We start from the raw sequence: 12,514 nt of genomic DNA, 5'->3' as shown, positions 1-12,514 counted from the left end.
AACTTTCGCAAAAAATGTACAGAGAATTTGGACGAACGGTTCCGGTTAGATGATAAAGAACCGGTTCTAGGGGTCCACTGACACATGTCACACTGAGCGTACCTAGTCACTTGCACTAATTATCACTTGAAATCGATAGCAGAGAAATCTAAACAACTGTTTTTTATTGAAGTTGTCAAGACGTCTTAAGCGGTGGCGCCTGCTTTTTTCGCACAAGTTTTGAAATGTCAAGTCTTATTAGTAGTCAAGTTATTTTACACTTTCGTTTTCGTCGAACTTAAGTTAATACATACATACTTACATAAAATCACGCTCGACAATATTATTTGTAACCTAACCCAACGCTGGACCACTGAAGCGGTTATAATTTGCCGAATCTTCTTTTTATCGTGTAAGTTGTGAGGTGGAATACCAGCCTCATCAACCTTAGTGTCAGGGTTATTATTGAGCCGCCAAAGCCCATGACATGGCTCGTAACGACTACATACTTACATCAGTAAGTAGTAACCGGGACCAACAGCTTAACGTATCATCTTACTTTCGGAAAATCAGGTGATCAGCCTGTAATGTCCTGACCAAACAGGGAGTCATATAGTGATTTTTGTGATATGTCCCTACCGGGATTCGAACCCGAGGCCTCCGGATCGTGAGCCCAATGTTCAACCACTGGACCACGGAGGCCGTTTGCTGAATGTCAATATGTAAATATTATCCTAATTGATTTTACTTCACATATTTAATTGACCTTTGTGGCCATTTGGAGGTCACCAATAAATATCTACCTATAGGTGTCGTACCGTAGTAAATGAATTCAGTTAGAAAAACCTTGTGATCAGGTATTCTTGGCGGCACCGCGGAAGACGCGAGTTGGAGGTTCATTGTTCTGGACACGCCTTCCTTGCCTGATTGAATATTTTAACATACCTACACGCCCGTATCCCTATCGAGGTAGACAGAGTGCTTAGTCCCATAGTCGGTTTTTATGACATGGCCGGGATAGTTAGCAGCAAATTTTAGGATTATGTCATAAGACTTTTGATGAAGGTGTTCCTAAATCCTGCAGCGTAGTAACTATGTGTTGCCTATGCCTATCTTAATAATCGATTGTTATTTTCAAACACAATGTTTATAAGTGTTAGTGACATCGTATCGGAAACTGAGGGATGATTCAGACCATAATTCTGAGTTGATATCAAGTGGGATTTTCCGTCGCAAAAGTATGGAATTGAAAATAATTTGAATAAAACACAAAAAAAATTATAAATTTTCCGACAGGAAAATCCACTTGATATCAACTCAGAATCATCGCGTGAACCATCCCCCTCAGCATTCGTAGCGGGGTGTCACTAACACCCATACCTACTTGTATGGCTATCTGACTGTACTTGTACGGGGTGTAAGTGACATCGTAACAGATACTGAGGGGTGATTCATTATTCTGAGTTAATATAAAGTGGAATTTCCCATCACTTACTATACATAATGATACAGTATATTTTGTTGTTGTAATTGCGAATGCCGTGTGTAAGTACAAAAATTGGGACACATATGGGAATTATATAGCTTTACAATGTGTTTACTGTTGGTATCCCTATTTAATAAAAAAAAATGTTATGAATAAATAAATAAACTTCTACTTCTTATGGATTTGATTGGTTAGTTACGCGGTTCATTATTTATCCGCTTAAACATGGAATATTTTTGGACAACCAGGTGATCAGCCTGTAATGTCCTAACCAAACTAGGGATCGCAAAGTGTTTTTTGTGCTGTGTCCCCACCGCGATTCGAACCCGGGACCTCCGGATCGTGAGCACAACGTTCAGCCACTGGGCCACGGAGACCGTTGATGACAAATATGTGATTTGCATTTGATATACATCACATGTTATAAAATACTATAATATCTATGTAATATTAACATTTCATAAATATTTATAATTATCTTTATGGTAGGTAGGTAAGTAAGGTACTTATACAAAATTTAACATACGATGAGAATAAATACTGCATTATTGAAAAACAGGTTATAAACAATAGTAAACAAGCGTAGTTTTCCAACGCTTCGTGTAGGTTAGTGGGGCCCTGTGTCTCATCGGCTTGCTTCCCAAATGACATACATAAACTCACGCCTATCTCCCACCGGGGTAAACAGAGACTATGGAATTCCATTTGCTTCGATCCTGAGACACTTCTCTTGCTTCCTCCACATTAATCATTCGTTTCATACACACACGCCGGTTCAGAGTAGATCGTACTAAACCTTTTCTAACACACACATATTAATATTTTGTTTCTTTTTAAAGAACGTAGGGCCCTGTTGAATCCCCTGATTGTCCGAAAAAGTAAGATGATTCCGTGCTTCGGAGGGCATGTTAAACCGTTTGTCCCGGCTATTAGCCGTAAAAACACCTCCACCACCCCGCATTGGAGCAGCGTGGTGGAGTATGCTCCAGCGACTTGGTATGATATTGGCCGACTTGTTGATTTTTCCGACTAGTTCATCGTTGGTTGTTGGTTGGTACTAATTATTAGGCGATGGGTTGATCACCTGTGTGTCTCAGCTACCATACAGTTCATTATACAAGTATCCATTGTTAGATATCGTGTCTAAAGTGACTGAAAGTGGTCTTAAATTACTTGTAGCCTGCCCTATTAAGCATTTCGGGCGGGAGTTCATGCATGCTATTATTTTCCTCCGCAATGTGGGAATAATAAAAAAATACATACTTATTATGAAAATATGTTTTTTTGCGGTTGCAGATATTTTGCTATTGACATTTTGACTTTTCATTCATGTTTAAATGAAGCACGAATCGAAGCGAATCGTGCAGCGCAATGTTGACAATGAATACATAAAGTTGGTATAACTAATATAGCTCGTAAATAAGGTATTTTTCTTGTTGTGATATTTTGCAGATTTGACGGCGGTAGTCGCCACTTGGCCGGAATAATAAAGCTCAATGCACGCTGTTGTTTCAAGTTACGATGAATTGTCCAGTGGGTAGCACGTTAGCACCTCGTTTAAACTTAGGTATTTTTTTTTATTTTCATTAGGTAGCCTGGAAGAGAGGGATGGCGCCCAGAGTAGTCTATTTCAAAGCCGTACTAGGACTCCTGTCTTCCGACTCAGATAGAGTACTACGGGGTGGAAAGCAAGAGGAAAACCACTGCCCTATTTTTCCCCAAAGTATGGAGAATGCTACATCGACAAGAGAGTGGCTCTTAAATTAGTGATGATTGTAATGAGCCTGGAAGAAAGGATTTTTGTTTAGGTAAGTATATGAAGAGAAAGAGATAGAAAAAAATCTGACTCGGTGGATACTGATTCTGGCTCGTCCCGGCCTGACAAGAGCTGTGGGTTCTAGTCTCGTCCGAGATAGAATTTTTTTGGATTTACTTACTTTACTATTTAGAAGAAATTTTCGTTTAGTAATACGCCCATTTTACTTCTTTTGTCGTACTGGTGATCGTTATTTTTCTTGTATGCTTGTGCAATAACGCTTTTTTGTATGGTATTGTCTCTTAATTTTAAGAATTACTGAAGTATTTTTATTAACTTTAAGAATGTAAATGTCTTAAAACTGAATAAAGATTTTATCCAGCTATCTATATATCTTTAACCGGAGAGGAAATATGATTGGCCACCTGATACGACACGATTGATTTATGACAAACATCATAGAAGGAAAAATTGAAGGGAAGAGAGGAAGGGGTAGACCTAGGAGAACATTTATGAAACAAATAAAAGAGAAGGTGCAGGTCGTGTCGTATTAGGAGGTGAAGGATTTGGCGGGAAAAAGAGAGGAATGGCGATCTATCTTTTATACAAACTCCCGCTTCTCGTCCGGAACGCTCTTAGCACTGCTTTTTTTTTGACGTGACTTATTGTAGATTTGCCGCAGATGGCATTAACTACTTGGCCGGACAAATGGGGAGCTCTGAAGGCTCTCACCCTGCACAACGTTTAAGAAAACAGGCCTGAGGGTGCCCAGTTGGGCGCGAACCTCGGCTCAGGGCGTCGTCTGAGAGGAAAAATATTTGAAAAAATTAATCAACCCTAGTGGGTCGATAGCGATAAGCGCTGATTGAGGGAAACTTAGCACTGCCTATGTGTCTTAGCTTTAGTCAAACTTTTGAAGACCCGCCTTTTGTTATTCTAATTGGCCATAGATGCGAATTTCTCAGGTGTTTTTTATTAATGCTGGTGTTCTTTTGTTTCATGTCGTCGCCGGCCATTGATCCTGACGCGGAGAAAAATTGAATGTCGAAAACTACGACTATACCCCAATGGGGTAGTCAGAGGTACATCCATCGCAAGATGAATTAAGTACCCACACCTCACAGAAAATTCTTAAGAGTTACTTAATAAATAGGTAATGTTAAATCATTAATAACTCAGTAATTATTTTTTTTTGAAAAATATTAATCGTAGTAACAGATGTATTCTTTGTAAGGCTTAAAAAAGTTAATTATGTGATGTATATATGTAAATCTAAATAGCCTCTTTATCGAAATAAGTACTTAGCTTAAAAAAGTTTCATCAGAAAATCTTTTAATTACGATTTATATGATTTGGAATAAATATGAATTAAAAAATGATAAGAATAGTTTCAGTACTTTACCTACTTAAATGCTTTTGGTTATTATTACCACCTAATTTTCTTCAATAAAGACTTCAGTACCTCATTATAGCCATATTTGTACTTTTAAAATGTAGAGTCTAACCTAACATGTAAAAATTTTACTAGGCCATAGAAATTTTCACTCAAAGATGAGTTGACTAATTGTGTGGCGGAACTTTAATAGGGATTACGTAAAGAAGGGTTTCTTCAAAACAAGTTTGTGTTACGAGATAGGTAGGTAAGGTATGTAGGTTGATACTTGGTGTGTGTCTCGCGCTATTGACTCTAGTTGTCAAAATACCGTCGAGGTCATTCGATTCACCCATCCGACAACATCTCCACGGCTATACATATTTGCTAACCTTGACTATATTAGTTGTAAAACACAATTGTAATAACGCCGATCATATTTCATTTAAAACTTTTCAAACAAAGATCTACGTATTCTACGTACAGTCATGAGCAATATAATGTACCCACTTTAGGACTCTGTCACACTAACATATTTGACATTTAGTGAGACTTACAGTTCAATTTGTCAAAAAAGTTAATGTGACATGGTACCAAAGTGTATACATATTAATGCTCGTGACCGTACAAACGTCATTGTTTATTTATTAACTATTGTCCACCTTCATACATCTCAATTTAATTTACTGCTTGACAAGTTCCCTTCATTGTTATTAGAACTGATATAGCGATGATTTAAACCACCGTTTCTGTCATGGACACGACCGCACGAGCAATATTGGCGTGAAAATAAAAACTGCAAACACTATAATATGATAAACACGTTTATTTAACCAAACACACGGTCACGTTCGCACCACAGCCATACAATTTTAGTCATAGTGTTTATTATACAATTTAAGTTAATAACTAGGACTACCCATATATATAACACGGTTATAATTACCATCAATTTCAAGTAAATGACTTGCCTTTGCAACAGTTTTGTTACCAAACAGCGTCGGAAAGAAAAGTCATTTACAAATTTCCTACTTTACATAGAGTACATATAAATAAATATTGTGCAACGTTGCACCTCTGCCGAGATGGGCTGGAATGTTTATTGTCGGCGCGGCATTTGGCAACCGACCTCCCGAGCATGCAGCCTGCGTGTCGTCTTCACTACGACCCGGAGGCGAACAAAGGTCACACAATCAACATCCTTACATTCGTGTCTTCTAAATATTCCAATTGTATTAGTAAGTATATAAAGCTATCTACATGCTTTTTATCACTGGATCGACCCTGAGGTCAAGGTAACTCTTAATATTTGGTAATGTTACGCGTCAGTCCGAGCGTCGCATAATGAGCACTGGTTTGTGGTTTCGGGCCGCGGGCGGTGCGCGCGGCCCGGCGCCGGCGCACTAGGCCAGCAGGTGCGCCAGCAGCATCAGCAGCAGCGAGCCGCACAGCGCGGGCGCCGCCGCCGCGCCCGGGACTCCCCCCAGCCCGATGTCCTCCGCGAACACGTAGCTCTTCGAGCCCGTATGCGACTTCAGGATCCTGTAGTTCACTTCGTTAAGCGCAACCTGATTCTTCACAAAGTTAAATAGCCTGTTGATGACGACGTATATGTTTCCGCGGTCGTCGAAAGTGAAGCGGTCCACCCACTGAATGTAATTGGGATCGCGTGCGATCGTACGCTGACCGACGTGGAAATCGACCGTCGTGTTCCATTCCGCAATCGTCGAGTTGCCAATCAGACCGAAGAAGAGTACTCCGGTCGAGTCCATCTTCATGCCGTCCGTCTGCGAGGCTTTTGTGCCGAGGTCCACCACGTACGGCCGCAGAGCTCCTTCACCAATTTGCGCGAGGGACTCATTACGTAAAACTGATGCATTTATCGCGTATAAATGGTAACTAGCGAGTGGACAGTAGTACACGGTCCTGTCGACGCTGCCGTCCTCCTTGCGGAACTGAGGCCCCAGGGCGATGCCGTCGATGTTGACGGGGAGAGTCACGGTGGTGCCGTTGATGCGGAAGGATTGAGCCTCTTCCATTAATTTCATGGAATTTTTATCTCGAAGCTTCCAGGACTTTTTGTCGCTTCGACGGAAAACGATGATGCCGGGGTCGACAGCGCTGTTGTCGGAGATGTAAGCGTAGTCTCCGTCGCGATTGTCCACTACTAGGTCGTTAAGGTACGTGCTGTTAACATTCACAGTGTCGGGAGGGAAAGGAATACGCTCCATTTCGTTCTTGCCGGTCTTGAGGTCGATGAGGACGAGCGAGGGCGGGCACTTGGCGTCGGGCGTGCGGGTGAGGGTGCCGACGCGGCCGTTGTCCAGGATCCACATGATGCCGTTCCTGTCGATCTCGATGTTCTGCACGAACTGCAGCGCCTTGCAGTTGCCGATCTCGTTGTCAGCCCAGCTAGGGAACGGACGCAGCTTGGGCGCTGTCTCCGTCTGCTGCGTGGGGATGGTGCCGAGCGTCGCCGGCACTCCGTCCAGCATCCTCGGCACCGTCAGGAATATATTTTCGCCGTAGAAGTTTATGCCAGATATTAGGACGTTTTGGGGTATGTATCGGCTCGTATTGAGGTAGTCCTCGCGGTCTCCCGGGGAGGCCCATTCGAAGTCGATGGCGTTCCATTCGTAGATGACTCGGAACTGTTCGCGGCGGGGTACGGGCGCGCGCGGCGGTTGAGTTTCGTTCTGCGCGGCCGCGGCGGCGACGGCGGCGAGGAGGGCCAGCAACAACATCGTCGGAGCGTGCGGCGCGAGTGGCGCGGGCGGTGTGACTGCCGGGCTGCCGCGCGCACGCACGGCGGCCGGCGCCCGCTGCGCCGCGTGACCACACCGCTACGTCACCCCACACACAAATAAAAACAATCGGACCCTGAACAACACACGGCCTGCATATCTCAACACGATAAACACAATGTCTTATAGGGTCCGTAAATCATGCTGTAGGTACCAACAGCAACATTCATTAGGTATTCTCGTTGTGGAACGATATCGTCACGCGAGCCCGCTAACCCTGTATTTCCTATAATAGGTTCGGAGCGAGTGCCATGGTGTGCGTCGCTATATTTGTTAACGTATGTCAAAGTCGTCGGAAGGGGTGTTGAAGGTCGTATCTCGGCAGACGAGGGGTGGCGGCAGACTGCGAGGGGTCCATTCAGACAAATTCGATCGTAAAGTAACGGTTTACATTTTAATGAGGCCGGAGTATCTACTAACGCTAAGGTTTATTGTCTGCTGATATTTTTTTACCGTATGTTTTCACTTTCGCTTTTTCGCGGGCAATTGGCTTTGTAAGTTACGAATATTTTATGGTTGGTAGGTATTTGAGTGTAGGTTATTATGTAATTTTTTTAAGAAGGTTAACTAGGGTAGTCTATGCATCGAAGTTCACAATGATTACACTGGATTTTTCAAGTTACTTAATATATTCACGCCTGCATGCCTATAGGGGTGGGTAGAGTCACATATCATCATTAAGACCCGCTTCTCCTGATATTCGTTGCAAGATAAAGTCGATTTCATACAGTGAGAAGTTATCAGCTCAATTTTGCAAGTTTTATTTAAGTAGGTTAGGTATACTAACCTGTTAAAATGAGATTATATATTATCCTAGGTCAACTTGATAACTTCTAAAAGTTAAATATTTCAATAGTACGTAATAAAAATAGAATATTGACCTTTCAAACTTGGTTTTAAATGAATACTGATATTTCAATGAGTCAAGAAGATCCTGTTTGTTATGACTCATTTAGAACATTTGTTATAATATACTTATTTATATTTATTACTTATAATATTAGTATTATTATACAGTTTGTAATATAATATGCCTCCGTGGTCTAGTGGTTAGAGAGTTAGGCTCACGATCTGGAGGTCCGGGTTCGATTCCCGATGGGGACATTGTCGAAATCACTTTGTGAGACTTTCCTTTGTTTGGTAAGGACTTTTCAGGCTTGAATCACCTGATTGTCCGAAAAAGTAAGATGATTCCGTGCTTCGGAGGGCACGTTAAGCCGTTGGTCCCGGCTATTAGCCGTAAAAACACCTCCACCAACCCGCAGTGGAGCAGCGTGGTGGAGTATGCTCCATACCTCCTCCGGTTGATTGAGGGGAGGCCTGTGCCCAGCAGTGGGACGTATATAGGCCATTTATAATATAATATGACTGTAACAAATCTGCAGTAAGTTATACTTACCAATACATATACATAGATAAATATAATATATGTAAAATACTAAACAGAAACCTCCCCTCAATCAATCTAAAGAATTCAATTCTAATGCCTTTTGCTGCAAATCATTATAATCTTTATTTAAACTGTTAGGTGTTTGATATGTGGTGTTATATGTTTTTTGAATGTTTTGTGGTAGGTAATAGAATAATTTTCTAGGTAATAGAATAGTTCCTCCTTGTTTATGCGTGATTGTTTTCTTGTTAATTTGTTGGCAGGATTTCTATGTTGTGTGTAATAAGTTTAAGAGGGCGTGTTGGAGGTTAGGTAAGTTATAAGTTAACTTATTTTAAAACAATAATTTTAAGTGAACTCCACTCCCACAGGCAAACCAAGGAATTGGTTTTGTGGGGCTATGAAAAATAAATACTTTACTTAAGTACTTACTTATAATGAGTTACGTCAAAAACAAAGAAAAAATGAGCTTTTCGAACTGAAAGTTTCAATCTGAGCTGTAAGATGTGTTGTCTTTTGGGAGGTTAAAATGGCCACAACGAAGCAATTCGTCTTAGCAAGCAATGTGCAAATTGACATTTACGCATATAAAAGTAAGTAACGAAATGTAAACAAATGTCAAATAGCAATATTGCTTTCAATACTCAACTATTTAATGCATTCCATGTAGTACAATTAAGTGTTACATAGGCATAGGAACTAAAACATGGACCCTGTAGGGCACAGCAACGTTGAAGGGAAGAAAGGTAGTGTGTATTGAAAAAAAAAAAACATATTTAAAAATTCGTCTACAGTATAACAGCTCTTTTTAATTAGCATTGCTTTTAGATTTTTTATAAATAAATTAGTTTTAGTTTCAACTTTTAAGTACTCTGGGAGCTTAGAGGACTTGCTTCGATGTGGCCATTTTAACCCCCCTGATTAGTTATACACGATAATCGATATAATCGATACTGACGCCCGTGATCTCTAAGGCCACCCCATTTGAGATTACGGGCGTGAATATCGATTTACATTTATCACGTATAACGGTACGTAATTTAGCCGAATTCAACGCCTGAGATGAGCAGCAGAATATAGATTCGTGTGAAATGAGTAATTTAACATAACTGAACCGAGAACTGATATTACAAAGGAAATCAAAACATCTGATTCTCTCGGTACATTAATAAGAAATTGATTTTCATGTAAAGTTGATTTGATTATCTTAGGGTCAGCGGCAGACCGATACGGAATTATAACGAAACGGCTATTTTAATTTCATTAGTTACTTATTACTTAGACCAAAGACCTCCGTTAACCCGCAGTGGAGCAGCTGCGTGGTAAGCTCCATACCCCCTCCGGAGGTCTGTGCCCAGCAGTGGGACGTATATAGGTTGTGTATGTTATGTATTAAGTATTTAAACCTTCTGGGGGGTTAAAATGGCCACATCGAAGCAATTTATCTAAGAAAGCAACATTGCTATTTGACATTTGTTTGCATTGCGCACTTACTTTTTTACCAGAATTGGAACCAGCATGTATGCTGCGAGGTTTTGTTAACAAAAACCGAATGTGATTTTTCAAATAGGCGCTTACGCGATTGTCGCTATGAGACGAGTATTTATTTATTTAAATGATCGTACTTTACTCGATAGCTAAAGCAGTTTAGTTCCTTGTACGAAGTGAGTCAACAAAATGACTAACCGTCACAGCACATGCTTGGAATATTTTATACAAAGTCCATCTCTGAATCTTGATGAATGTAGAGGAAGCAAGAGAAGTACGAAGGATTCAAGCAAATGGACTTCCGTAGTTCCTGCTTACCCCGGTGGAAAGTAGGCGTGAGTTTATGTATCTACGTGTATGTATGGCCTTTTTTGACGTGACTTATTGTAGATTTGCCGCAGATGGCATTAACTACTTGGCCGGACAAAAGTATGTATGGCCATCTCTGATCTCAATCCATGGTCATAACATTTTTACCCTTACCACACACACACACATAAACAGCCTATATACGTCCCACTGCTGGGCACAGGCCTCCCCTCAATAAACCGGAGGGGGTATGGAGCATACACCACCACGCTGCTCCAATGCGGGTTAGTGGAGGTGTTTTTACGGCTAATAGCCGGGACCAGCGGCTTAGGCATAGAATAAGGCATAATACTACGTACTTTAGAGCTCTATCTCACTAGGACACTAACTAAATCTAACTAACTTAAATTTTGTGCAGGTGTATAACGGGTACCTCACTTTATTCCTTGGCTCATTAGGTACTTAATAGAATATACTTACCTATATAAGTTTTGGTCCTGTGTGCCACTGGCGCGCTTCTCAAACGGGGAGCGCCTTCGAACCTCGGAACCAGACTTGCACAAATAAATTACTGATTTATCTTTCGTGCAATTTTCACTAGCACAGCTCGACCATTATAAAATAAAATAAAAAATAAAATGCATTTATTTTAGGTAGGTACCCATATTGTAAGATATAATTATGCCCCATATATTAAAATAAATGTTATTACAATGAAAAAATATAATGAAATAAAGTTAAAAATTATTAAAATCAAAATTATAGATGGCGAAATGGATCACCACCTAATAATACGACGGCCTAACAGAAAGCTCAGTGAAACGTGGGTACTCACATCTTGCGATGGGTGTACAGTCATGAGCAATATAATGTACCCACTTTAGGACGCTGTCGCACTAACATATTTGACATTTAGTGAGACTTACAGTTCAATTTGTCATAAAAGTTAATGTGACATGGTACCAAAGTGTATACATATTAATGCTCGTGACCGTACCTCTGACCACCCAAATTAGGAAATACATACACATCATGAGAGAAACAAGTTAATGCATTAAGATGGATATCATAACTTCTCAACTGTAATGTTTTTCCCGAGACTAAAATCTTACCATCATTATCAAACCTTTGAACAATTCTAGAATAGAAAATAGAAAAATATTTATTTCAAAAAAAGAGATTTACAAAAATAATCTGTTACAAAATACTGGTTTTATGAGGTAGTTTCAGAAAATCTACATATAGACAGATAATACCTAATACCAACAATCGAGGTAACCACGTAAATAATCAAAGTTAGTAATGATGCATCGCGTGTATATAGTACCTACGCAAGGAAACAAGAAAGAAATCGCTTCCTACGACCACCTACTTGCAACCTTCGTTCATGCCAATGGTTCCCAAAGTTGATAGGAGCGCGGCCCATCTACTACACTTTGAAAGACGGACTCAATCACTAAGGGTGGTATTAATAAACTAATCTCAGCTTCGAGACTGCCCTCAAGATCATGTCAATGTGACAGTTCTTATATAAAAACAAGGACTTGAGCATGATCTTGAGGGCAGTCTCAGCTGAGATTAGTTTGTTAATACCACCCTTAGTTGTCTTAAGAAGAAATAGAAAAGAACTAAAGTCAATATTTTACATTAAGTATATAGTGGGCATAATAATTTGCAATAATAGCATCACGCCTGTATTTCCAAAGCGGTAGACAGAGGTGTATATGATATATTCCCACTCCTCACCAGTTATGTTATAGTTCCATGTAATGTCGCCCACTAGGGCGAGTCCCAGATTCGGATGCCTTTTAAAACTACATATAAAAAAATATTCACACAATCATTAAAAACAATACAAATACATAACTTATAAATAAAACATTTCCACGAATGCGCACATCGAGGCAAGGTCTGAATTGCCAGACTTACT

The 12,514-nt window shown here is 40.4% G+C and overlaps 1 protein-coding gene across 1 annotated transcript; it reads right to left on the bottom strand.

Moving 5' to 3' along the window:
- Positions 1–5,399: 5,399 nt before the first annotated feature.
- LOC126368925 (protein yellow-like) lies at positions 5,400–7,393 on the bottom strand. Its single transcript, XM_050013170.1, has one exon. It carries the CDS (start codon positions 7,335–7,337, stop codon positions 5,997–5,999), a length of 1,341 nt encoding a protein of 446 aa, XP_049869127.1. The 5' UTR covers positions 7,338–7,393; the 3' UTR covers positions 5,400–5,996.
- Between the last annotated feature and the right edge of the window lie 5,121 nt (positions 7,394–12,514).

Source organism: Pectinophora gossypiella, chromosome 8 (genome assembly GCF_024362695.1).
Source record: "Pectinophora gossypiella chromosome 8, ilPecGoss1.1, whole genome shotgun sequence".
Classification (NCBI taxonomy): Eukaryota; Metazoa; Arthropoda; class Insecta; order Lepidoptera; family Gelechiidae; genus Pectinophora; species Pectinophora gossypiella.
This window is presented reverse-complemented; position numbering and strand designations above follow the sequence as displayed.